General features: G+C 41.3%; 1 protein-coding gene across 4 annotated transcripts in view; it reads right to left on the bottom strand.

Annotated features, from left to right (window-relative positions):
- Positions 1-58: 58 nt before the first annotated feature.
- Positions 59-26,716, bottom strand: part of COL14A1 (collagen type XIV alpha 1 chain) — a 184,600-nt gene continuing 157,942 nt past the window's right edge. For 3 of the 4 annotated variants that reach the window (XM_016156518.2, XM_016156509.2, XM_016156528.2), the window contains 6 exons: positions 23,002-23,037; positions 21,890-21,956; positions 18,744-18,932; positions 4,407-4,484; positions 2,586-2,741; positions 59-958 (listed from right to left, as the gene is read on the bottom strand). In XM_016156518.2, coding sequence (XP_016012004.2) covers positions 879-958; positions 2,586-2,741; positions 4,407-4,484; positions 18,744-18,932; positions 21,890-21,956; positions 23,002-23,037 — 606 coding nt within the window. In that variant the 3' untranslated portion in view covers positions 59-878. Of the gene's footprint in view, positions 959-1,216; positions 1,764-2,585; positions 2,742-4,406; positions 4,485-18,743; positions 18,933-21,889; positions 21,957-23,001; positions 23,038-26,716 lie in introns of those variants that run through there. The other variant, XM_016156537.2, reaches the window with a different exon arrangement.

Here is a 26,716-nt window from a genome sequence, read left to right as displayed (position 1 = left end):
TCAAGGACCACAAAAGTTTAAGATGATGTTTAGAAATGCAGTAAAAAGAATCCACATATTTTGTTTTAAATTTTTATTTGCTTACAAAAGAGAATCGAAAGAGGTTTGCAAAAACTTATCTGCATGTACAAAATAATTCATGTAGGTAAGGAGGGCAAGCCTTGGAATAGTGTTGGATAAACTGTTCATCAAAATTGGATCTCTTCGCATTAGCACCTTTGAAAAGTCATTATTTCATGTATCAAAAATCACTGCAAAACTAAATCTTATTTTTTAAAGCACCAAATTCAGAAAGGTTATATTGTGACACATATTCTTGGATAGCAGTGAAACTAGCTATCAAGCGATCCTGGAGTTGGACAGATCAATTAAGCAAGAGGTAGTTTCTCCAATAAAATCCTTTTTTCTTTTTAGCAAGGCTATCAGGGGGTAGGGCTATATGGCATAATCTTTGAATCTCCTTAAATTCCTGTTCTAGAGGACCCCATTTCCCTTGGACACAATCATATTTGTCTTGTTGCATTTTAGGACTTGAGATGATCTAACACAGAAAAGATCCCATAGTTCAATTTTCTTTTTGCCAAATTTTCTCTGAGCACTCTTCTCTGGAAAAACAAATAATCTGTCATGTCATTTATAAAAAATAAACAAACAAACCAAACAACGGAAAAATCAATCCTATGGGGGCCATAGTTTAAGGGGATTTTTAAAAATATATATATATATATATTTTTTGTCAATAACAACATCCAAGGAGAAGATTTAGGCTGATGAAATAAGCCCCCAAAAGGCAGTATACAAACCACATAATGACATTCTTCTGGAATGAGATCCCTTAAGAATTCCTGCCGTTGGTCTTCAAACGTCTCGCGAGGCTATCAGATCCCGGAGCCCCACAGTTCCATGGCTTCCAGCTCATCTTGGACAGGAGTGAATTCCGGCTGATCAGGGTGGGGAGCTAGAGGGGAAGAGTGGGGGTGGGGACTTGATAGGACCCAGAAACCATAAAATGATATTCTCCCCTCACATAGGTCCACGGAGACACAGATTTGATAGTTAAAGTACAGAGATAATCTGCCTGGGTAGAAGGCAGTAGCTACCTTCACCCGCCACACTGCTCGCTGCTTCCCCATGAGGTTCAGATGGTTAGTAAAAGAAGTGAAAGGGACAGAAACATGACAGAACTTGTTAGAAAACTAGAATCACAGCCAACGAATTAAATAGTATGTGTTTTATTTACAAAAGGAACCCTGAAAACACAGCAGACTTAAGAAAAAATAAATTTTAAAAACCAATTTCATGTTAGAAGTCCATCACCAGGGGCAGCAGGGAAGGGAGGTGGCCAGAAAAGTCACGGAGAGTAGGGTGGTCAGGGAGAAAGATGCCCATCCATCTTGTGTGGGGACAGGATGGAGAAGAAGGCGCATATAAGTAACTTTATTACTGAGCCTTCGCATAGGAAAGTTTGGGATAAATTCTTGGTGCACAATCATATGCCTATATCCAAGCCAATATGGAGCAGTCCGTTTCTATTACAATTGACACGTGTGATTTGGTTAAATTTCAGTGTTAACACTGTGTATGTCGGGAGCAGGGCAAAGACATGTGACAGTGGGCAGACGGGTGAGGCAGGGAAGCTGAGCACCCACTGTCAGGCAGGGGCTGGGTGCTGGTGGTCAACAGGACAGTTCTGTACCCATAGCCAATTTCCCAGCGTGGAAGAGTTCCACTTCAGTGCTGGTAGTCATTGTAAGGGATCAGATCTTAATGAAGGACAGGAAGATGTGAGGGAGCAGGGAGGGAAGAAATGAACAGAGAAAAACACATCAGCAAAACTTTGACCAGTTCCTCTGGCAACTAAGGTTAAATTTCTCCTATAGCAGAAAATTTAAATTCATTAACTAATAAGCTCTTCGCCCCAAAGCAGTCTCTGAAACTTTCTCCCGATGCTTCCATGGTAATTATGCCAGAAAACAACCCAGTGCACAACCTGCTACTATGCAGGCTGCAGGAGTTTGCAGGTGTTTGCAGGAGGCACAATCTTTTCAGAATTTCAGACTAGCCGTTAGTAATGAGGCAAGGACAGTGTGGACACTTTTGTTTCTTCTTAAAACTATCTTCGGTCACTTATGCATGTGGTAGGCAGAATGTCACCCAAAAGAATCTAGGGGATCCCAGTTATGGGTAAGTTCTAAGCTTGAGGTTTTCCCTAAAACAACAGTAAAATTTTACAGGACATCATGGCTACACCACAGCAGTGATATTGAATAAGGGGCCCAAAAGACATTGGAACATGTCCCCAGTGACCAAATATGAGGCAGAGGCCAACTATGAGTGAATGGCAATTTGGAAACCAGGAAGATTTAGATGTGCTCTTATTTCAAATTCCCTCTTATGGTTTTAAAAGAGGTAACCTCTAGTGAAATTTGCACTTTACAGAAGATGCCTCTGGAAAATTTAAGGCATGAGAAGTTCAAGTTCTGCTACCCTCCCATAATTGGCCTACTTTTCAAAGCACCCCTTCAGCATTATAGTATGAACCACAGTAAAACATCGCTCAAAGCCCACAAGAGGCTGGCACTTACCTCCCACCCCATAGGCAGAACACGAAGAAGGGTCACAGTATCCAGGCTGGCCGGAAGGACCTTGTGGACCAGGCACCCCCAGGTGACCTGGTGGACCCCTTGGTCCAGGAGAGCCAGGGGGCCCTGGGCTTCCTGGCCGACTCTCTCCTGCAGGTCCTAAAAAGCACCCACAAATGAAATAGTTGGTCTTTTACCACCACAGGGTGAGTTTTGAGACCACCAAGAAGTGGTCTGCCTCTTATAAAAGGCAACCTGACACATCTTGACAATTAGGATAATCTGCCTCTTTCCACTCGTTGAGTTCATCCTATATGGGACTCCCTGGAAGCGCATCATACTGTAATCAAGTTCTCCTGGAGGGCAGTGCTTTTGCTCAGCTCAGAAAGCCTGGGAAGCAAACTGTATTCTTTTCTATCCCCTTTGGGATATTAAATGGAAAGGAGCATTCCACTCTCAACCTGTTTTCTGTTTCCCAATGTCGTTCCTTACGAATGCAATGGATGGGCATGCGTGCACATGCGCACATGAACACACGCGCACACGTCATTGAACACGCTCGATCTCAACCTCATCATCTATGCAGTTTATGGCCTCAGATCATTGAAATAAATTAGCCTGGGTCTGGAAGAAATTATCCTACAGGAGAAGAAGGAAATGTCTGAAATTGGACCCAATATACTAATACAATATACCCAATATACTAATATCTTTAGGCTAGTTTATACCGATTGAGAACTTAGATTTAGTGAAAATGGGAGGGGAATTAAAATTTTGTGAATTGAAAAAGTTTATCAGGTTTTTTGTTTGTTTGTTTTTACATTTGCTTTACGCTTGGATTCCAACAGTGTTTAAAAGGCATTTTTCAACTAGAAGTAAAATTCGTCAACTAGAACCAAAATGAAAATTAGGAACAACTATTATCTTATATTTTGGAAGTGTTGGAGCTCTCAGATACATTCAGTTTCATTCACTCAACGTTCACCAATCATCCACTCTATATAACGCACGATGCCAGATCGGTTCTCATACCATCTCAAATAACAGGAATATTTACTTTCAGTATGGATCTATTGCATTAGGAATCTGTCCTAGAAAAAGTATTTTCCAAAATCATCATTATGTTGGGAAAAAAAACCTGTTAAAATATTTCAGTGTGGCTAAGACTGGGATCGCAAGTATCCAATAGGATTGCAACTTATAATTCTAAAAAAGAGTATTGCCATCTGGAGACCATTAGAATTCTAACGAGTAGGATAATCTGGAGACCATCCTAAAAGCATCTAATAATGTACACAAAACACAGAACTTTACACAAAATTTATTCAGTGCTCATTAAATATCCATGTGTTTTTTGAGATTTCAAGCCTCCCTTGCAGGTCATTTGGAGCTCTTGTGACTAGTTCCAGACAGTGAAATATGACAAGTGACTTATGTCATTTTGCATTTTGAAAGACGAAAGCCGATATGCCTCCCTGATCTTTCTCCGGGAGGCCTTTTATTCTAAAATGCGGGAAACCACCTTACATCTAACTTTGTAGGAGTGTGATGTAGACCTTTATGGCATCGATCCACTAAGCGTTTGTTACTGCAGCCTGTCCTATTCTAACTCATGCAATCGATGAGATCCCAGAATATACTAAAACTTGGGGGGCTTATATTAGGAGGGTCGTTAATGAAAAATTAGCCTCTTAACAAAATGAATGAGAAACACAGCCATTCCATTTAGATACAAGGATATAATATGGTCATTTTCCTGTGATATCCAATGAATAAAAGATTTAGGATTTTCATCATAATTCCCTGTTAGATAGGAAGACTTACCTGCTGGCCCAGGGGGGCCTCTTGGACCTTGGCTTCCAACGCCTGGATTTCCTTTTTCTCCCTTGACTCCAGTTAGTCCTGTTGAAAGAAAGAAAAGGGGAGGGGATGGAAAAAAAAGAAAAGAAAAGAAAAGAAAAGAGAAAAGAAAAGAAAAGAAGAAAAGAAGGAAGGAAGGAAGGAAAAAAGAAAGAAAGAAAAGAAATGAAAAGAAAGAAAGAAAGAAAGAAAGAAAGAAAGAAAGAAAGAAAGAAAGAAAGAAAGAAAGAAAGAAAGGAAAGAAAGAAAGAAAGAAAGAAAGAAAGAAAGAAAGAAAGAAAGAAAGAGTTACTTTTCCTTAAAATGAAATTTGAGTCATTTATTTTTGTGGGTTTCAAAAGGATGTCTCTAATGAAGATAATGATGTGGGTTGGTCTGGGTTGTGGTTACCAGGGGACTTTTAAATTCTGACACTGGAGACTTAGGCAGAGCCACAGATAGAGGGCTGGTTCTGTATCTGAGCACGTCATCTGCATTTGCAATACTGCGAGGTTATCATCTTCCCTTCTACTGCACTGGTTCTGCCTGCCCAGAGCTGGCCTCTGCCTCTGCACGCACAAGGCCATCCAACGTATGCAGTTGGCACTTTACAAGTAACACAATAGAAGTCACAAGTGAATATGTCTAACATTTTCCTTTTGGTCCACCCTGTAAATGTATCTGCAGAAGGCATGAATTATAATTAGGCAGCAGAGTTCTGAAGAGCGTGAGTTTCCATTAAGAACTTGGAAGCTCTAAAAAAGCCTGTGTTTGATTTGGCTGATTCAGCCCCATAAAAATCTAAACCTATTCATGTGTCTTTTCCACTGAACGGACTTCTGATTCCAAATAATTTACAGTGCTATTAACAAGCTATACATTTTCACAGGCAAAAAACACAAACAAACAAAAAAAAAACACAAAGAAACATATACTCGGACACCTCATTGCCCGAGCAGGTTCTATCACTAGTTCGCGGGACAGGTGAGAGCACATTGGTTGTACTGAGGCCCAACCAGTCTGAGAGAGCTGCATCAGTCTGGGGTCTGGGTTACTCTGACATCACACAAGATCTCTGGTGTCTGTGTTTTATGTGCGACGATGCTTTGAAATAGCAGAATGTGGAATTGCATCTCGATGTAATCATAGTTAACAGAGAAATGACGCGTGAATTGGCAAAGCGTAGAAGGGAACACAAATAAACAAAAATAACCAATTTGATAGGTGGCAGGCATGGAACTAATTTAAAATGTTTTAAAATGTTTGACATTACAAATAATTTTATTTTTTCCCTCTAAGTACAATATGTATTCACTGTAGACAAATTAGAAGACATAACTCCAGCCCTTGAAAATTGTCACTTTTAACATCTCGGTTTACAACTTCCAGAAAGAAAAGCATTTATGTAGGATTTGCTCTGGAAATAGTTGGCAAAAAAAAGACTGATGAGCAACTGACAGCTTTTTCTTACACAACACATGTCATTGTAAGCACTGCACGTGACTGTCCCTTGATTTCAAGCTTTGGTGTCCACCGCTGTTCTTTATGGCCACCTCTTGGGGTCAAGGTACACCTGGCATCTTTTAAAAAAGCCTTTCCTCCTTAGGGGCCCTCAGAGCCTATCACATATGGTCTTGCTGGTGTTTTCTGAGCCCGAAAAGGACCAGCACAAAATAAATGAACAAACAAAACAGAAACAAACTCATAGACACAGAGAACATTTTAGTGGTTGCCAAATGGGAGGGGGATTGGAAGGAGAGGTGACATTAAGAAGTACAGATTGGCAGTTACACAATAGTCACGGGATGTAAAGGACAACATGGGGAATATAGTCAATAATAGTGTAATAACTATGTATGGTGTCAGATGAATACTAGATTAATCGGGGTGATCCCTTTGCAAGTTATATAAATGTCTCATCACTATGTTGTACAACTGAAACTAATATAATATTGAATGTCAACTGTAATTGAAAAATTAAAAAAATTATTAAAAAAATATGTCAGTACAACAGGGAGAGGGTAGGGCACTGACCACTGAGCCTATGACCTCCTGTCTCTGGCCTGATTCTTCCCTTAGGAACTGAGAATGAAGAAAGTGATTTTTCAAAAGAAAATACCATCATGTCTGAGTTTTAAAATGCACACATATGTGGACCAGTCAATATTTGATGCTTGATTGCTAACTAAGTCGTTCAGACTGAAAAACGGCCTGAGTACAACTACTGGGTGTGACCCAGTTAGCTACCAGTCTAGCTAATTGGGTAATAACTGGAGTGAGTACTTTTTAGCTGGTAGGTGCTCCCTCCCTTGAGAACAATTGTGCCCTAATGTGCATCTGGGAATTTAGCAGAAACTGTCTCTTTTTTTAGAATGAGAATCACATTCCCCATAGGGAACCATTAATTTTTAAAGAATTAGAACACAATGAAATACAGCAATGACTAATTCCAGTCTGCTGGCGATTAACTGTGTGGTGACTCAGTGGCCTCCCATGACCTTATGGCTCTTAAGGATCAAGGTTAGCAATACAGCTTCTCAGGGATTCTTAAGATGATGTGGGAGAATAGGCTGAATAGGACATCCAGAAAAGTATTCTCGGGAATAGTCCCCCTGACAGGATTTCCTGACTTATCCTTTGCTCATTCGGGTAAAAAAAGAAGAAGAAGAAGAAGAAAAAGGTGGGGAAGATTGGAAAGTAGAAAGCCTAGTGGTTTTAATTTTCTATTCATATAGGGAAAAACAAGTGGAATTTGATATTATCTGTAATATGAGTCCAGGTAAGAGAGGAAGAGCCTCATGAAAATATTCTAGCCCCTCAACATACCTTTAAAAAAAGGAAAATTCTACGGATACAATTATTTATTAACGGAGAGCTTTAAATTTTGGAATCCTTGAAATTAAGATCTAACTCTATGTGGGCAGCTGACCGTTACAGCAGGCACGACTTTGCAGGATCAGTAAACACAATTCCTGAGGCTGGAGCTTCTCTCTTACTTTCACATGCTTGGCCTTTGTGGACACCGCATGTCTAACAAGTTCTTTGTGTGGCAACATCAACTACCACGTGCCTCTTAGAGATGAGCGCTGACTCCAATTAAGTGTCACTTTCTGCTATTTTTTTACAAATGAGCACAGATAATACAAATGATATAAATCTAATTTACCAGAACATGATTTAGCTAAGATTAAAATACACTTAGTTTTCTGTGGAGTGACCAAAAACATTTAGGATAATCAGAGAAAAGGCTTTTCTATTATTCATCGGTTCTTTCTCTTTTTTTGTCTTTTTTAATGAGAACTTTTAAGAGCTACTGTCTTAGATCTTACTCTCTTATTAAGATCTTCATAAGATCTTACTCTCATTCCCTTTAAAGAGTTCCCACATGACCCCTGGCCTTACACTTACATAGCCTCCCCCCGTTATGAACCAGAGTGGTGCCTTTGACATATTCATGCTTGCTTAGGATTCTTATTAGAAATCATTTCAGGACTACCTGATTCTCTCTTACCACTAACCTAACACTGACCCACCAATCTTTTCTTTTCTGATCTACTAAGGCAGAGACCTTTTGTCTTAGTTCTTCATTGTGTTCCCAGTACCAGGCACATATAATTACTCCAGAAATATCTGTCAAACAAATGGATGGAGGATTAAAATACAAATTCCAGTTGCAGACTGTGAAAAAATAAATATGTGGCTAGCTGGTGGACCAGCCATGCCTATAAATGACCTCGCTAGGTTTTGAATGATAGATGCTTTACACGTATAACCTCGTTTAGTCTTAGCAAGAACAGAGAAGGCAGGCACTACCATTAACCCGAATACAGAGAGCTTAAGTCACTTGTTCTTTGCTAGTAAGTAACAGAGCCAAGATTTCAACATACACAAGTTGGTGCCAACACCTATACATTTAATCACTGCGCATAGACTCCCTCCACCCCAAGCTGGTCCTCTTAGCCGTGTTTCTCATCTTGTTTGCCGTAGTCATGGCTTCCTGAACTTCCTGCTGAATCAGCTGGCACGTTTTCTCTGACCTGACACTCAGAAATCAGCCCTGTGGTTATCACATTTCCTCAGCTTACTTTCCTGGGTTTACGCCCTTGACCTTTGCTTTGAGCAAGACTTAGGGGCAATTTTCAGAGGATTTATCCTGTTCACACGGACTACATGCCCAGGCTCTGACCCTTGGTTATTGATTTCCTATTTACTTTGGCCTGTTGGCCTCTGAGAAGGGAGACTTTCCTCATTTCTGTGCCCGAGACTGAACCAGGCACACGAGGCTGGAGTCTTGTGGTGCTCCATGGAGCACGGTCTGGATCCCAGACCCTGGGAGCAATAACCAGGACTTAAGCTCAGGCAGATACGCAAGGCCTGGTTAATGCTTTCATTGTAATTCTACCAAAAAGTCACAGCTATGTTATTATATTGTCTGTTGCCTAGGAAATGCTGGCAATGAATTGCAAGTAGAGTCTGTTTTTCATCCGGCGTATGTTTGAATGCCTACTAGGTGCAAGATACTGGACCAGGTACCCAGCTACAAGATGGCAGATTAATCGGACTCAATGCTTAAGTAAGTTTTGCATTCCCAGTCTCTATTTCTACATGTTCGACTAGGATTAGTGCCAGCACGTGCAACTCCACATTTTGGGCAAAGGTCACTAAAATTGGAAAATACATGGTCACTTTAAATGTAAACAAACTTTGCAAAATATTGCTACGGGTTCCTCTCCCTATTACATTTTGCATAAAACAACGGGGCAACTAGAATGCCTCTACAATTCGGGGCTCAGCCAGGGAAAGAAACCATTCCAGATCTTTCAGGCAGATGGAATTTAATACAGAGACTTGGTGACATGGCAAACTGAGGGACCAAGAAGCCAAATAAAGATGATAAGGCAACCCATAAACCACCAGCAGCAGGAAGCCACTATCACTTGACCCTAGGGGCACAAGGATGATGGGAAGAAATGCAGTAGCTAGAGCCCAGCACCTAGGGCCTTCTGACACGATCGAGAAGGAGAGTGAGGAATCGTCCAGTGAAAGTGGGAGCCACACAGGGTCGTGGCCACAGCTGGAGCCACGGAGGAGGCAGGGGGAGAGGGAAGGGAGAAACGTCCTGATTTTTCCCCTCTTCAGACCCTTGATGCTTCTCGCTGCTTGAACCTGCCCAGGAGCACAGGGCGAGGCAGTCTGAAAACATAGCGAGTACAGCTAAAGGACAGAGAAGGACAAACTGACAAACTGAAAGCAAACTGCCCAGTAACAGGCACAGAGAATTCATAGGCAAAACACCCTTCCTGCCTCTGGCAAGCCGGCACGTAGCAGTAGGGAAAATGGACAAGTAAATGAGTAGCTGTAATGCGGTGTGAGCATAGCTACAGCAAAACATGCGAGCACAGAATCAAGGTGCCTGTGGGGAATCGCAGCAGGCTTTCCAATACCGCTGATGCCTGAAGTCTTGAAAAGCAGGCATTAGTCCCATAAAGGAAGAACAATGGAAGTGCATGCGCAGAAGCCTGCAGGCGGGCAGGAACAGGGCATGCCTGGGGAACCAGCAGTGTCTGGGTACGGCTCTGGCACCTGCGCTGGGGAGTGGCAGAACAAGAGGCCAGTCTAGGGCAGGTCACGACGAGCTTCGTGTGTCAGACTCAGGAGCCTGGATGTGGCCCCCGACAAGCATGCAACTCCTTCGATAACTATCTCGTTTTTTGTTTGTAACTTCATACTCTTGAACTCCAAACTGTTGAAGCGTCAGGCCCCACAAAACCTGGATCTACCCCTGCTGCTGCAACTAAGCAATACAATTAGTTAAGGCGGACTGGAATCCTGCGCAGCTTACCACCACCAACACGGTGCTGGTCCCATGGAAAAGCCAGAGGAAAATGTGTTGAATCACATTTCTACCCAGTGGTCTTCCCAGTGGTCAAAGGAACGCACTGATCACATGACGATCAAGACAATGAAATATTTTACACTTTAGGTTTTTGTAGTTTTATCATATAAACTAGTACATGTTACCTTGCCAATTCGCTTGCTTACGTTCAAGGTAAGAAACTTAGAAAATGGCAAAGTACATTTCTACATTTAAAAATAGGGAGTATCTTTCTCTCCTCACCCCATCCCCCCTCCACACACACACACAGAAGCAATACAGGAGGAGGTCCTTTGATCTTTGACCACAAACAGCTAAATTAGATCCACATTTGGGCATTGAAATGTCCAATGCATTTGCTGTGTTATATGCATTTCCTACTCAGTGTAACCAAAACTCCTATTTAAAAATCACACCCTGCTTTTCTGGCTAAATTTATACAATGATGACTTGAAGAAAATGCTGACATTGTCAAATTGGCAGTACTTGGCTATTAACAGGATGTCTTAGGATTGACGTACTATAATCACATGAATCTGCTTATGTCGTGGCTCTAGGGTGAATGAGAGATGGCAGCCAAGAAGCTGGCGGTGATCAACAGCATAAATCATTTATGACTCGTGAAATAACTATTGTATTTCAGGTATTATGAGGAATAAAAGGAAAAGAGACATTAAATTTGGTCTTTGGCAAGCTGGTAAGATAGGATGAACAGAAGTGAAATCGCTAAAGGAAAATTCAAGAGAATATGTTCTACCTGAGTGCTAAATGTATGTTCCCCACACTAATGAGGTAGAGGTCAGCCATCTATTCATTTATCAAATATTTGCTGAGGCTCCTCCGGCGCAATGTAGAGATGAAAGGCATGGCTCCATCCGAGGAACTCACAGTCCGGGGGAAGACAAGTACGTCAACAATTACAAGATAATGGGAAACTGCTGTCACTGGACGCATGCGCCTGAGGACAGAGACGCACAAATGGGGGAGCTCTTACTCGGTCTAGTCCAACTGGAATAACGCAGCGTCGCAACAACAAACACACGGGCCAGATAACCATGGTGAAGAAGGAGTGGTCTGGCAGAGGAGACTCTTGAAATGAGTTTCCGAAGTCCGAAAGTGAATGAGCCAGGGAAAGGAAGAGGGTTCTGGGGAGTGGGAAGAGCATGTAAAAATCCATGCCCTACACATCCCCCAAAAAGGTACAAGAACAGACTGCAACAGGGATCAGCACTGAGCATGGAAATAAAGGAAAAGGTATGTGTGAAGAATGTGGTATACTGAATTAGCGGTCTAAATTCTTTACTACTTTACAATAGAATCATACGTCCATTCTCACGCTATGAGCTCCTGTGTCTCCCTGCCCATTGGATTTGGGCTTGGCCATGAGACTCGCTTTGACTAATGGGATATCAGTGGCAATGACATGAACAGAGGCTTGAAATATGATTGGTGGGGGGGGGGGGTTGGGCGACCCTATTTTGTTTCCGTCATTGCCATAAGGAGAATGTACCCTAAAGAGCTATTCCCCCTCCAGCCAGGATCCCAGCAGAGCAGAGAGGCCCCTGCCCTTCCACAGACATGCGGTGAGAAATAATATTTATTGTTGTATGCTACCAAGATTTTTGTGGTTTGTTATGCACCGAAAGTTGACTAATACCGAGAACACTGAGCAGTTCGGTTTGGCTGGAGAAAAGGATATATGCTTGAAATGAAGCTGATTGAAAAATATGAACCAGGACCACACAAGGATATCTTACTGAGATGGCATCAACCTTGAGCAGTATTTCTAGCACAATACCCATCACCCCGAACAGCACCTGAAATCCAGCACAAAGAATTTGCTACAACCTACTACTACACAGACCTCCAATTAAGGATTTCAAAACATTTTAAGCTACAGAAACGATTATGTTAGCTTTCATGGCAAAAAGAAGACAAAATACCAGTTACAGCTTTTTGTTATTATAAATAGCCATAGCCCGCTAAGTACAAAGGGTAGAGACACAATTGGATGATAGTTTTAGTTTGTCAATTGCTTTTGAAAAATTCATCCTTTGTGTTTATTTGGAAAGTGACTTTATCCTGACTATAATTAATTCCAGAAACAGGAACACACACAAAAAAACTTGATCTACAAAAACATTTTTCCAGTAGGTGCTACTCTTTCAAGGTGCTTAAATCTACATCTTATATTTCCCTCTAAAAAAAAGCTACATCTGGCATTTAAATAATTTAAAGGTGGCGGGAGAGGAAAATACCCATTTAAATGGTGAAAACAGGCAGATGCGAGTGAGCCAAGCTTTCGCCAGTGTTCTAGGAGTTAGATTGCTTGGAAATCATTCACAGGGATGAAAGCATCACCCTGTTTACACTGCAAGGCCAGAGGCCTTGACTTAATTTAGAGAACTGTAATTAAACACATATTCACAAATTCTGTGGTGCTCTTCTCTTCAAAACGTATAGCCTAATTCCCCTCGGCTTGAGGGTAGGGCGAGCTTAGCGACTCCCTTCTAATAGACTATGTTAACAGTCAAAGCTTGTGACTTCTGGGACCAGGCAAAAAAGGCAGCGTGAATTCCTCCCTCCTGTGTCTCTTGGTCACTGGTCTCAGGAAGGCAGCCGCCACGCTGCAAGAACATTCAAGCTCCCTGTGGAGAAACACTCTCTTCTCAGGCTGAATGTGAGCAGAGCAGTCTGGGAGGGCCCGAGATGTCTGCCAGCAGCACAGTGAGTGTGCCATCTTGGAGGCAGACCTGCCAGCTCCAGTCAAGCCTTCAAATGACTCTCCCTGGCTGACATCTTGACTGCAACTTCATGGAAGACCCTGAGCCAGAACCACCCAGCTCAACCACTCCAAGTCTCCGACCCATAGAAACCATGATCACATGTGTCTTGTTGCTTCAAAGTACCAAGTTTTAGGATAATTTGCTACACAGTACTAGATCACTAACACATAGAGCTTCTCTCTGCAATCAGGAGTGTCAAGAGTCACTTTGTAATAGGAAAAAAAAAATATCCCTGTGGAATACAAGAGGCTACAAAGAGAAAAAGAGATAGAGCATTCACTGCCAAGGCCTTGAGATTAACATACATTAGCAAAGCACAATCTATCAATCAACCCTTCAGGGAAAGGTCTTGTTCCAAAGGACGTTCAGATTGGACTTTACCAAATAATTATTAGGTGAGAAAAGAGAAAACTCTATCTTTATTTCTCTGGAGTTCACCTCTCAGGAGATGAGAGACAAAAGTTGAGGAAGCAGAAGAGGAGGAAGAAGGCAAACAAGTATTTCAGCAGATTTTCATCAGCAGTGAAGAGACTATGTCTCATGGAACTGAACATCAACTATAATACTACATCACAGTGAAGACTTGTAAACATTTAAGCATCAATTAGCAAATTATTATGGGAGCTCTTCCAGCCTTCTATCTTTAATCAAGTCGATCTGACCCATAAAGATAATTTTTCCAGGAATAAACCAGGGTACAAGGGTTGCTAAGACATCTCACAGACACTTACCATCGAGGCATTCCTCGTTCACAGCCGCTGTGCTTTAATTCTGAATTTGTGACCAGTTTTCTGCCAAATGCATCCTCAGTGCCAACAGCTTTTTCAACCACAGAAATACTGAACATTAGAAACCTGCCTACTTCTCTCTTAAATGACGCTGGGACCCAGCTTTCTCTCTAGACTTCTCAGCCTCGTCGATTCAGAGTGAAACCGTAGCATGAGCAATAGGGACTCAGATTCAACTTCGGTGTGTGCGTAGCATTCTCTGCCCCATCTGCCATTTCTACGTCTCTGAAAGGGACTGTCACCAACTTACGGCAACCAGAGTATGGCTGATTATTTCTCTACCTGTGTTGCTTGGGGGAGGTCAGTTATGACACATCTTCTCATCTTTCTCCTGCTCCCTTTTCTCATTTTCTACAACAAATTCCATCTTTTTAAAGGATACCACAGAACCTTGGGATTGGTACAAATTAATCCTTAAATCTTGTCTTTCTTTACTCAATCGTTAGAAATCTGGTCATCTGTGGCAGGAAAAGCTCGAGGGGAATAATTTTCCAGCCTCAAAAGTCCCTCGGGGATTTCATCTTCAAATAACGACAAAAAATTAATCTGGGTAACAAAATGTGAAATTTTCTCTCAATTGCAGATGACATTCCAACACGATTATGATTTCTACCCTCAATAAAATATTGGCGTGACTAGAGCTCTTGGCACCCAAAATATTTGATTCCACAGAGTAAATGTAAAGTGCTAATGACATTTATAGGAATCAATGAGTTCCAATGGAGAAAGTTTTTTGAATGACACCTCCCAGTCATTTCCACTCAACTTTTCCCAGGCACTGGCATGGGAGAAGACACTGTGACTGTGAATTCATGGTAGGGAATAGTCAGTGTTGGAAGGCTCCTCTGGAGAAGGCTTTAGTAGGAAAAAGAAATATAATGCAAAACCAAGAGATCTGTTAAGCTAGGAACATGTGCCTTAAAAAGGAGGAGAGGTTAATTTACATTCATTTGCATAATGCCAATGATGCATTTGCTATCTAAGTAGATCTTCGCTGTGAACACAATAGAGACAAATGCAGAAAGATTAAGTAATTGATAAAGCGCAACCATATCAGCCTGAATTTGTAGCTGTTGCATTCTCAGTAATTATTAAATATAAATAGATTCCGACTTCTTCATTATGCTTCCAATACAGTCATGTTGAGAATTTATATATTGGAATAAATCGAGTATAAATTACTTCCCATTTTCTGCATTATATTACACTAGAGGGCACTCTAGTTTTTTTAAATTGTGTGTAAAGATAGGTTATATCTATTATCTACGAACTTCGTTTTAGAACAGTAAAAGACGTTGCAAATTATTTGTCGCTAAAGGATACAATATGTTGGCTAGGGTTGAGAACCATGGCTTTAAAGGTTTTAGCCCTTCCCCACCTCAGGACCCTTGCACATGCTACTGCCATCTCTGCCTCAAGTGCTCTCCTCTGACTCTTTTACTGTTATGCCAAACTCTTAAGCTTATAGGTCTCAGCTGAAACATCACTAACTTGACAGAGTAAGTCAGAGTCTACTCTGCCATGCTTGCAGAGCATCCTAAATTTTTTCACAGCACTGATAACAACTGAAATTAAACTTCTCCTGCATCTTTTGTTCAATATCTGTCTCCATGCTGGGCACATGAAAGAATGGAAATGTATGCTCTGTTTAGCACTATGTCCTTAGTGCCCAGCACCATGCCCTATGTGTAGTTGATGCTCAGTAAATGCTTATTAGATGGATGAATGAAGACCCAGGAAGATTAAGTTGTAAGATCAAGCGGCCGAAATTATATAGCCGGTATGTGGCTAAGCTGGGATTTTAACCCTTGTATGACTGATGTCCCAAACCCCATTATTTCCATCTTGTTGTCCTGCTTCCAGTTAAAGCAGCATCACAATGGTTTCTCTTTTAAGACAGCAGAAGTAAAATAAGATTGAATTGCCTTGTTCCAGGTACTGGCCCCCTACTTGCCCCCAGGGTGAGATACCATAATAGAAGTGTAACTTCTATAGGTGTATTCTCAAATTGCTGGATTCGTGACCAGTTTCTCTATAGGTGATTTTCCTATTTGGACTCTTATATAGCCTGGGCACATGCTTGAATCTTAGAAGAATCGTCAAGTGCCAAAATGTGAAACCATGGGAAATGTTTTTTATCACATTTATATTCACCCAAGTGATCACCCAGCTTCATCTCCAAGCTGGTCCTTTGCCAGGTCATGGATATTCCACGACTATCCAAACACAGCAGAACAGAGTGCACAAGGGGCTTGCAAACAGTACAACTGCAGCCCGCTCAGACATTCTGATCAGGCCAGCAGTTCCCATATTTTGAAGTGTGGTTATTCGGAGCCATCACGAAACAGGGTTTGCCAGACCTTGTGCAGTTCTGGCCTCTCCTCTGTGAAACCCCCTCTAAGCAATGAATTCATGGCAGAGTGGAGCAGGCACAGGTATTCTGGGACCATACACATCTGGATTTGAATTCTGGCCCCTTATTGTTCCACTGAACAACCCTGGACAATTGACAATCTAGCCGAGCCTCAGTCCCCTCACCTAAAAATAGGGCTAATACTGATCCGTAAGGTTTTTATGAGCATTAATAATTTGCTAAGCAACTGATAGTTTATCGAATAGTTGCTTAATAAATACTAGTGCCCTTTCTTTAATCAAAGGTCACAGTGATGTCATCTTCTAAGTTCTGATAACGTTTACTTCCTACACAACTCCCTTAGCGTGTACCATCTCTCAGCCCGATCATTCAGTGATGCGTCGTATTCCTTGTCCAAACCACACCTCTTATTTTATCCAAATGAGAACATGTGTATATTGGACTGAGCACAATATTGGCAGATACGTTTGGTGCCTAAAACCGAAAGTCATAATAATAATGTTCCCTTACACGCTGCCAAGCCAAAAGCCTTACATAAGTCCTGCATTCAATAAATATTTGCTGATTTACTGTACAAAATAAACCAGATATAAATTCCATCCATTATGGATATGCCATTTAGACATGAAAGTCGTTAGCTGTATGGTTCCTCTGATCTAAAACTTTTGGGATGTGGGCCTTAAACCCAAAACCACACCCCTCAACTGGCAATCAAATAAAATCACCTTCCCTCAGGCTCAAAAGGCATCTCACTTTTTGTCATCCTCTATGTATTTGTGAAATTCAGGATTTTGCTTGTCTACTACATTCTTTAGGAGTATCTACACATATGTGTGTGTATATGTATGTGTGTGTGTATGTATGTAAGAAAATTGTATCATGGAAATTCTTATTTCAAAGGTTCTCTGGGCCACTGTTTAAGAACTCCTAGGTGATCTTCTGGTCTAAGCATTCAAGTGTTCTTGCAGAGCAAGAAAGACTTAGCCTGGCAAGAACAAGGGAGAACTTACAAAAAAAACAAAGACAACTTGTGACTTGCTGTAAGTGACTCAAGTGCTGGCTCTGTGCTCCCTGAGTCACAGCCGATCCATCACCAGCACCATTAGAGGTTCCCTGCTGACAGAGGTGGGCACCTTCCTGGTTGCCAGATCTTTGGTGTCCTACAAGGAAATTATGCCTTTCTCTACATCTGCTGATTTAGTAGTGCCCTGGTAAAGGAAAACCTTCAGAAAAGAAAATCAGAGCTGGGTCATAGTCAAAGAAATAATTATCTCGTGAGTACTTATTATGTGCAAAGCAATGAAGACCTGATTCCTGCTTCCAGCAAACTAGCTGTTCGCTAACGCCTGCTGGGTGCTAAAGTGGGTAGAACGGACAGGCAGGGCTTCAGGGGGTGGAGACGTTTGTGGTCTGCAGTGATCAACAAAAATGTCATGCATGAGACAGGGGTTAAGCTGAGCCTTGAACTAAGAGTAAGATGCACGTTAAGATGAGAAGGGAAAGGATGTCTCCGAAGGAAGAATGACGGGTACAAAAATGAGGAGGTAGAAATGCACTCGGCCTGTTGGTGTGGATCAAGACAGACCGTGAAATACAATCTATGTGATCTGCATCGTACATCCAGATTTTAAAGGGAATATCTCTTACCCATCTCACAAAAGCGACATGACTCACAGAGCAGACAGATAATCATATGCTTTTCCTCAGACATTCTGTAAATTCTTAAAAAATAGTTTTATTGTCTCTTTTCCCATCATTTTCTTTGTGGTTAATATGTAGCCTCAGTTTCTCGCATTTCTTTGATCTACTTCTGGACTGAGAGATCTTGGTCAGTTACAGAACTGGGTGAAATTCTATCAAAGTGTCTTATTATTGTATTCTACAATACTACTAAGACCTGTAAAGGGTAGAAGAAAAGACTAAGTAGGACCTCTATTTCAAAGGAACATTAGCAGGAAATATAAAACATCGACCCTTTTAAATTATTAAATAAAATGCTGCCTCATATTATAGGAAGATGAGTTTAGAGCTGGCATGTTCCACATAGGCATATGCGAATCATATGTCAATACAGCTCATGACTCACTTCAGAGCAGCTTCTGACTATGGCCCAGTATGGGCACAGCACAAAACAAAGTACCAGACTAAGAAGCTCTCTGACAGCCACGCCGTATGTGTGATGCCACGCATGTCCAGAGGAGGCATCATTTTCTGATTCTCCCACCGGGAAGGGACGTCTTTCTTAATTCCTCCATTTAGAGGGGACATGTTTCTCTCAGTTCAAAAGCCTTTTATGAGGTGAGTTGAGGGTTCTGATCCTCCTTTTTCATACAAGCAAATGTGGCTCTTGATAAACACTTTGTAGATTACTCCATTTTCTCAGCCTTGGGGATAAATAAGCTGAAGAATCGATGGCGTAGAATTAATTCAGTTCTATTATTTTGGACTTTATCATCGCATAAGCACCACTGTTAGGGTCTGTTTCATCGCCCCACTTACCTCGTTCTCCTGGGGTTCCTGGCACGCCGGCATTTCCCGGGAAGCCTGGGGAACCTGGGGGTCCTTGTTCACCAGGGGTTCCAGGTGAGCCTGGTCTGCCGGGCTCCCCAGGAGGCCCTTGGATGGTCCGGACTGACGAGGAATGGCTGGGAATCTGGTTGAGAATGGCTGTGTACCTGGACATGTGACCTGAGACGCAAAGCACAAAGGCGGCATTCAATCGTCACACAAAGGAAGGACGAGCTAGCACGTGTCAAGGCTCCGAACACTTCTGCTAGACACCCATCAAGGGGGAAAGCAAACCCCTCCGAAATAGGTCGATTTCCAACTTGAAAATTTTTACATTTTACATTGGCTGATATACACAGCTGGATTATACTCAAGCTGCATCTCATGTGTTTGGAATTCCACAGCTCATGTCAGTATCTCAGTAAACATCACTGTACAGAAGTCATAAATTTTATCTTTACCGCCCACAATTTACCTGACCCCTAGACCCTCACCCAGCTGCCCCTCCTCTCTAGCAACTCCTCCCTCCCCAAACGGTCTTTTTTCCAACCCACAGAGTCTTCTCCACCCTCTTGCTCACAAATCAGTAGACAAGTGCTCTATTTCAACTTATCATTTTGTTGCCAAGCCTTTTTGCAGAAATCTTTACTTAGGTCCCGGCTGTAGAAACTCCCACTAGCTTTATTTTTTTAAAAAAAATCTGGCCCTCTCTCCCATCATCACTTAATTCAGTTATGCACGGAAGAATGTGTTTTAATACTTAGAAGCACAGATTAATAAAGTACTTGATACCATAGTGCCTCATTTTTCTAGCATCATCAGGAGGCAAGGTTTTCCCACCTAAGTGAATTTTCTTAATAATTATTACTTATCCCTTCTCAAACATTTAAACTTAAATAGATATGAGTAATCATTTTTAGAGGGTTTTTTTCTAAAATGTATTGAAACATTCTTAAGCATAGGCCCATGACTGTAACTAGAATTGGCTTCCAGGTGACCCGGGCCCCTCAGTAGACATGTCCATCAATGTTGGGTGGGGCCGGAATTTCTACAGCTACTTTTTCAGCTTCCTCTTTTGACCAGAGAGATGTCCTTTCCCCCTCCTCTAACTGTCATCACTTTAACCTTACACTTTCCTATGTAACTTTTCTCAGCATAATTCTTCTGATCGGCTCTGGACTAAATACCAGAGAACTGAGTTTGTGAGGAATTTTATGCTAACTGACAAATCCAGTGCTGAAAGGGAACATGTAGAATGAAGGAGGAAGCCCAGAGAAATCTGAAGTAGAGAGTGGGAAGGCGGCTGAGGTGCCAGAAACGCAGCCTCCGGGTAGGTTGCTTCATAAAGTAGCACATAATCTCTTCTAGGACTTCCTCTCACACCTCCACTGACAGGAGGGGCCTCCCAATTTCACAGACCCATTTCGACTTTTTTGTATAACCTCTCCCTGGCTTCCATTTCCCAGAAGTCATTCGCAAGAATCCGAGAATTCCTGAGGGAAAAAACTCAGTTTTGAACTCTCACTTTTTAAGGGCACATTTTAAATAATCTTACATTTATATGAGATTTTCACTCCACAGCAGAATAAGACAGCAACTATTGTGAAATCTTCCACATACCATGGTCAGTGAGTCATGTTAGGATTTCACCATTAGGTTTCCTCAAACTAATGATCTGCTCATTTACACTGAATACTTTAAGTGAGAAACGTACAAAATAATCCAAGATACAGGCTAGCTTTTGACATATTCTACTTAATGTTCAATTTCCCTTTTACAATCTATTGTGTTTTCAAGAATCTTATTTTGTCATTGACCTCGAACGGTTACATTTAGTGGGTAAATTCTCTCTTCCACTCGCATTTAGCTTGGGCAATATAACACAAAACAAAATAAAGTTAAAATATAGGGAGCATTACTACTGTGTCTGAAGATGGTAGCTTTGCATTCATTTGCCCCGAGATTTTTTGTCTTAATGAAAACTCTCTCAAGCTCATGCTGACCTTTATTCCATGCTTTCCCCAGGGGTGGGTTCTGGTTTTATCTCCCACAGATGGAATTTTGAACCCAGTCCATAGGGCCTCCTGGGACACTTACAGGACTCCCAAACTTTCCTGGCTAGATTAAAGGTAACCTCAAAGCTGTTAAGGCAGCCGCTCAGGTAATGTCACCCCTAGAGGCAGAGGACACACAGTGTGGAGTGGAGGGCTTGACAGTAGAGTTAGGCCAGAGCTGGCGGGCTTTGAGAGGAATATTTCATCTCTACTTGGCCTCAGATCCTCCTGGGACAGAACAAATTACTGGCAAAGAGAACGGCCCATGTTAATAACTCTGGTTAGATTATGGAGACAAAATATATAGGCAGCAGCCAGGAGGGAAATGTACAAAATGGATGGGTGATAAATGAATGACCAGGAATCTGTAATTGAAATACTGGACTCTGGAAAATTTCAGGTTTAAAACGAAAAGGAAAAAAACACGATAGGTGTCATATCAAGTGTGTTCCGATGTAATTTTTAGCAAGAAGCACAAGTAGCATACCAAATATCTCATGAAGACTGTGTGTGTGTGTGTGTGTGTGTGTGTGTGTGTGTGGTATGTGTGTATATATATATATATATATATATATATATATATAGGCATAAATCTTAAAGAATAAAGGAAAGAACCTTAGGTTAACCAAAATAAATGGATAAGAAGGAGGTACTAATTTAAATCTAGTGAGTTAATAGAAATCCCCACTGTGAATCACCTTTTTGAAGGTAGTTTCTGATGCCTTAGTCTGGCACTTTTCAACCCCTGAGTATTTAAGAAAAAAAAAAAATCTATTAATTTGGCAAGATGAGGAAGGAGTAAAAGATTTGATCTGGGAAGTCAAATTAAATCTATCTGGACAACAGAGAGCTCTTGGGCAGATGACACAGAGGAATTTGACATCTGCACCATCGATGTAGAAATAAATCTAAGGTGATCTGTAACTTCTTGTAGATGGCTTAGCGATGGCCATTTGTAAAGCTTACATGTCTACAACAAGAAAGAGCTTTAGAGGAGTTCTCCTTAGTCATTACACTCATGGAAATGGCAAAATCCCATCTGGACAAGTAACAGAAAACGTCTCATAACTGTCATGCACTTACTCTGGATGAGCTGTTCGCACACCTGGCGCGCCACCGCTCTCACCATGGCTTGAGACTGCAGGTCACCCTGGGTGAGAAGGAAAAGCAAGCTCCTGACTCAGCCACAAGCCCAGACACACGGCAGGACCTGCAGGATGGAGATCTGGCAGGACCCATCGCTCTCACCTGGGCTCCCGCTTCTGACAACAGATAGGAATTACCGCCCTGGTGCACGCAGAGAACCAAGCAATTTAGCACTCGTGGTGCAAGAGTCTTGAGAGACTTTATTAACTTAAAAAGCTCAAGGAAGTATTTTCTGTCCCAGAGTTTAAAAAATTTAATAGTTATGAAACAAACCCATGTGTGTGTATATACATATGTATGTATGTACATATATACACACACACACGCATATATACATTTAATGCCTCATTTATAGCTCTTTAGAGCTTATAAAATGCAGCACTTTCTCAAGCAGTGGCTTACTTAATACAAAGAACAACTCGGAAGAAAGGTGTTAAACCCATTTTATAGACAAACAGAGTTAAACACATTGCCCGAGGTTCCACAGAGGTGACTGGAGGTCACTGCTGTTTCTACTATAGCCAACGACACAATTATATTAGCAGCTGTAGAATTTCTCGAAGGAGAGATAAGGTCCCCCAAATAAGCTGATTTGAGTTTCGCAGCCAGCTCCTCGATTCCATGCCTGCCGTTGTCTTTCTGGGTGCCAATATTGGAAAAACATGAGTCCCACTCTACTCCTCGGCATTTGTACAGAGCTTTTACTCATCTGAAGCCTTTTCACATCCATTCTATAATTTCTTCATCAGATTCACTTTGTGAGTTAGATGAGTTTGATTCTCTCCATTTCTTCTTAAAGAAACGGACCTAAGGTCACCTAGCTGGACGGTAAGCAGATCTCCAACTAGGAACCAGCTCTCCTGACTTCCAACGCACGGGGCGTTTTCCATTTGAAAATGAGCTCAAGGTCCGATGAGTTGAAGAGGGAGAGGAGAGAGAGGAATGCTTTAGGAGCACTGGATAATCATGACAGGAAATGGTCATTGTCGGGCTTAGGCAATGAACCCTGTACAACTAGCCGGCTGGCAGGAGCCAGGCAGGATACTTACTCGTTCTCCTCGCTCTCCTTTTGCTCCTGGGACACCCTGTAAAATTTTAAATCATCAAGTTACTTGTAATACTGCACTCAGCCAAGCATAGGGATAGTGCATCTTATTAACAACATTTTTCTTAGCTCTAGTGATTCTGCAGAAAACACACATGCGACAGATATAAACAGTGGCTGGTAACCCCACCAAACTGAAACAGTTTTTTAAAATACCGGACTCCTCCAGCCTTTTGATGCGTAGACAGTATATTTTAGTACAAAATTGGGGTCATGCACCAATGCTGCCTTGTAACACATAGTTTCACTGAGTAGGTTGTTCACACCTTTCCACACGAAACATCACTCTATGAATTGTACTCTACTGAATCTTCATTATGTGTTTCATTAATCTCTGCTGAAGAGCTAACTTGTTTCAATTTTTCAAATAATAGTTCTCAAAGATCTATTTGAAAAAGATCTTCCAACCTAAAAATTCAAGTAAGAGATGAGGTCTGTGAACCTTCTACATCCTTACTATGTTTCCCATCCAGACTGACAGCACACGATTGTCCGATTGTCTCTCTAATCACGGGAGCCCCTGGGAACATGAATTCAGGTGAATTATTACTTCGTTTTGTGCTTAGCTACTCTTTGACCCCTAAGAAACTTGACTATTACCATAAAATATTTTACCAAAGAAACAACGGTGTTTTCCAGGTTTCTGCAATGAAATTACACTTATAATGCAAAACGTGTCTTCACAAAGATTTCACCTTTTTGGTTCAACTCTGAGGTAGTGTAATAAATTCACTGAACAACACTTTGACCGTCTCTACCAAAAGGAAAGTGATGGCACTTAGAGATGGAACCTGCCACATTGCCAGACCGTTCCCAGTTGTCACTACAATCTCGGCAGGTCTCCAATCAAACTCAGCATCTTCTCCAAAATCTCTATTCAGTTAACAGTCACCTGAACACAAAATTCTGGGTTCACCCCATAGCGTGCAGGTAAACTGGCTCTCTGGAAAAATAAAATGCCCTCGCTTCTAGTGCTTGCTGCTACTGGAAGTGTAAAGACTTCTGCAGTAGCCGATTTCAAGCTGCGAATGTGCCGTTACTGAAGATGGAGCTGAGAAGGGCAGAGCAGCACGCAGTAGGCCCTTCTGAGCAGGTCGGAGCCAGCTTGAGCCCGCCATTGAGTCTTTCTTCTCTTCTCCCTCCCCTTGCCTCTCACATGTCTGTTCAACACACACACACGCACGCACACACACACACACTTTTTGCTTAGCAATTCCTCTTCCATCCATCCCTTTTATTCCAACTCTCGACCCTCACCTTCTCACCTCTGCCTCTTCCTTCTAACTAGCCTCCCTGACCCGCCAAAGGCCTCCCTTCCAGTTCGTCCTCCACACAGTCACCGGTGTCATCTCTCTCAGATGCCATCAGCACACACAACTCCGAAAGCTCAGTGACTGCTGACTGACGGTAGCTCTTCTTCTATTCAAAACCACTCAGGGGGTCTTAGAAATCCATGTGGCAAAGTCAAAGTCCTTGAATTCAAAGTCTGGTTATTTAGCCCCAACCTCTCTGTCTCCTATTCCTCAAAATTACAATTTCTTATTCCCACAGACCTAGTCTACTTGGTGTATGAAAACGTGTGAAATGTGAGAAAAGTATTAAGTGTAAAACTTTTAAAGGATCAACAGTGGAATATTCTAATATAGTACTTAGTTGGAATATCAGTTATTTGACACTAAATTTTCACCGTTGTATATCTTTATAAGTCAATGCATGGATTTCTCTTTTCCCTATGTGAATGATAAAATCTCTAACACTGGGGACCATACCTTATCTTACGTTATATTTCCAAAACCACCTAGCTTGTTTCTTGTACAAAAGAGTCACTCGAACATTCAACTAAGTCCAATATCAAATTGCAATATTTATTATAAAACTAGGATTGTCATCTTCTTCTTCTGGCCTTGAATTTCCTTTTGTTTTATTAATAAAATGAAAGGAAAATATTAACTGACTTCAACTAGAAGTATAAATCTACCCTTTAGTGTGTTTAAGATAATTTTCCAACATTACACGTGAGATCAATAATCAATGAAGCCCAAGAGAACTTTATTAAAAAATATACACACACTCATACAAATAATGGTAGAATCTTGGTGTTGGCATATGGGTCTTCATACTAAACTCTTTAAATTTTGTGTGTGCTTGAAAATTTACATATTGATATTTTGAGAAAAAATATAAGACATGATACCCGCAAGCCACTTAAACATTCTGAGTTTCTCTGTAAGATGAAGCCATTCAATTAAATGGTCTCTAAGGTCCCTTGTAAGGCTAACAGGCCTCACGATATAGTCATTATTTGGAATGAGGTAACACAAGGAACAGAAATCCATGAAAAACACCAAAGCTGGACTTGCAGGAAGTATCTCAACCTCTACAAAGAAAGCAGATCCTCACTATTTGTGACCTGTATTCCCAGTTCCCAGGACTATGTTTGGGACATGTCAGGCGCTCTGAAATATGTGTTAACTGAATGAATAAATGGCTGAATTTCACTTCAGGTCTGGATGAAAGCCAATCTATGCTTCATTTAACTGCCTTGATTTAAAAACATATTTAAGACACACCCAGGCACTGGGCATCTAGAGTATTAGAAAAAGAGTTGATTCTATTAAAAAAGTACACAACTTTCATCATAAAACTTTCTGCAAAAATCAGATTTACGAGGCAACCTGCCCCCCATTCTTTTGAAAAATAAATGTAGTGGCCACGCCCTCTTCTTTCACTTCTTCAGGGTTCACAAATGGACAAGTTCCTCAGGACACAGTGATGTCCTCTGGTGGGTCCCAAAAGAGCTACTAATGTCACTATGAAAGAAGCCCAAAGGGAACCAGCTTTTCAAGCATCAGGTATAAAACAAAAATCAGCAAACAAATATAAAATAAGTAAATATCTCACATTTTAAATATATTAAGAAACCGTCCACACTAGTGGTTCATACGTAAGCAGCTTTTACTATGTCCCAAATACTGTTTTTGGTTCATTAACTCATTTAACCTGTAGAACAGCCCTATAAGATTAACTCATGTAATCCTCATAAGACTCCTCTAAGATAACCTCATTTATTTTTATACCAACCCCATGAGATATTATTCCTATTTTACATAAAAGAAAAGTAAAAGTTAAACAACTTATCCACATTCACACAATAAGAAAATGGAAAAGTTGGGACCTGAACCCAATCGGCCTGCCTCTCAAATTCATGCACTCCCCCAAGCTTCCCTCCGCTGCCGTGAAAGAGAACACTGCTCAGCAAACTCAGTAGCCAATACCTAACTTCTATGCCAGTGGAGATGACATCTTTCCTAAGTAAATAATAATCAAAATGCAAACATACATCCCTCCAACCTACCTCCAGTTATTCAGAATTAGGTTTTAACTTGAGTCCTTTCTTAAAATCCATTTTCTCTTGAATATTTTTATTTCTGAACCAATATACGATCTGACATTCCCATTGCCAACTACCATTGATAAAATGGGTTTATCTGAATCTTAGAAACAGAAATTATCGTGTCAACCTGAGCGATCAGGTGAATAGGCAGTATCAGCTGTTGGTACCTTCTGGGACACAGGGGAGTGTGCGTTTATTTGGGCCTGAAATTCTTCAAATTCAGCCTCACGATGCTTGTTATTAAGAATCTACAGGACACAGCGAG

This window comes from Rousettus aegyptiacus, unplaced genomic scaffold (genome assembly GCF_014176215.1).
Source record: "Rousettus aegyptiacus isolate mRouAeg1 unplaced genomic scaffold, mRouAeg1.p scaffold_m13_p_15, whole genome shotgun sequence".
Taxonomy (NCBI): Eukaryota; Metazoa; Chordata; class Mammalia; order Chiroptera; family Pteropodidae; genus Rousettus; species Rousettus aegyptiacus.
Note: the sequence above shows the minus strand (reverse complement) of the source record. Positions and strands in the feature narration are given on the sequence as shown.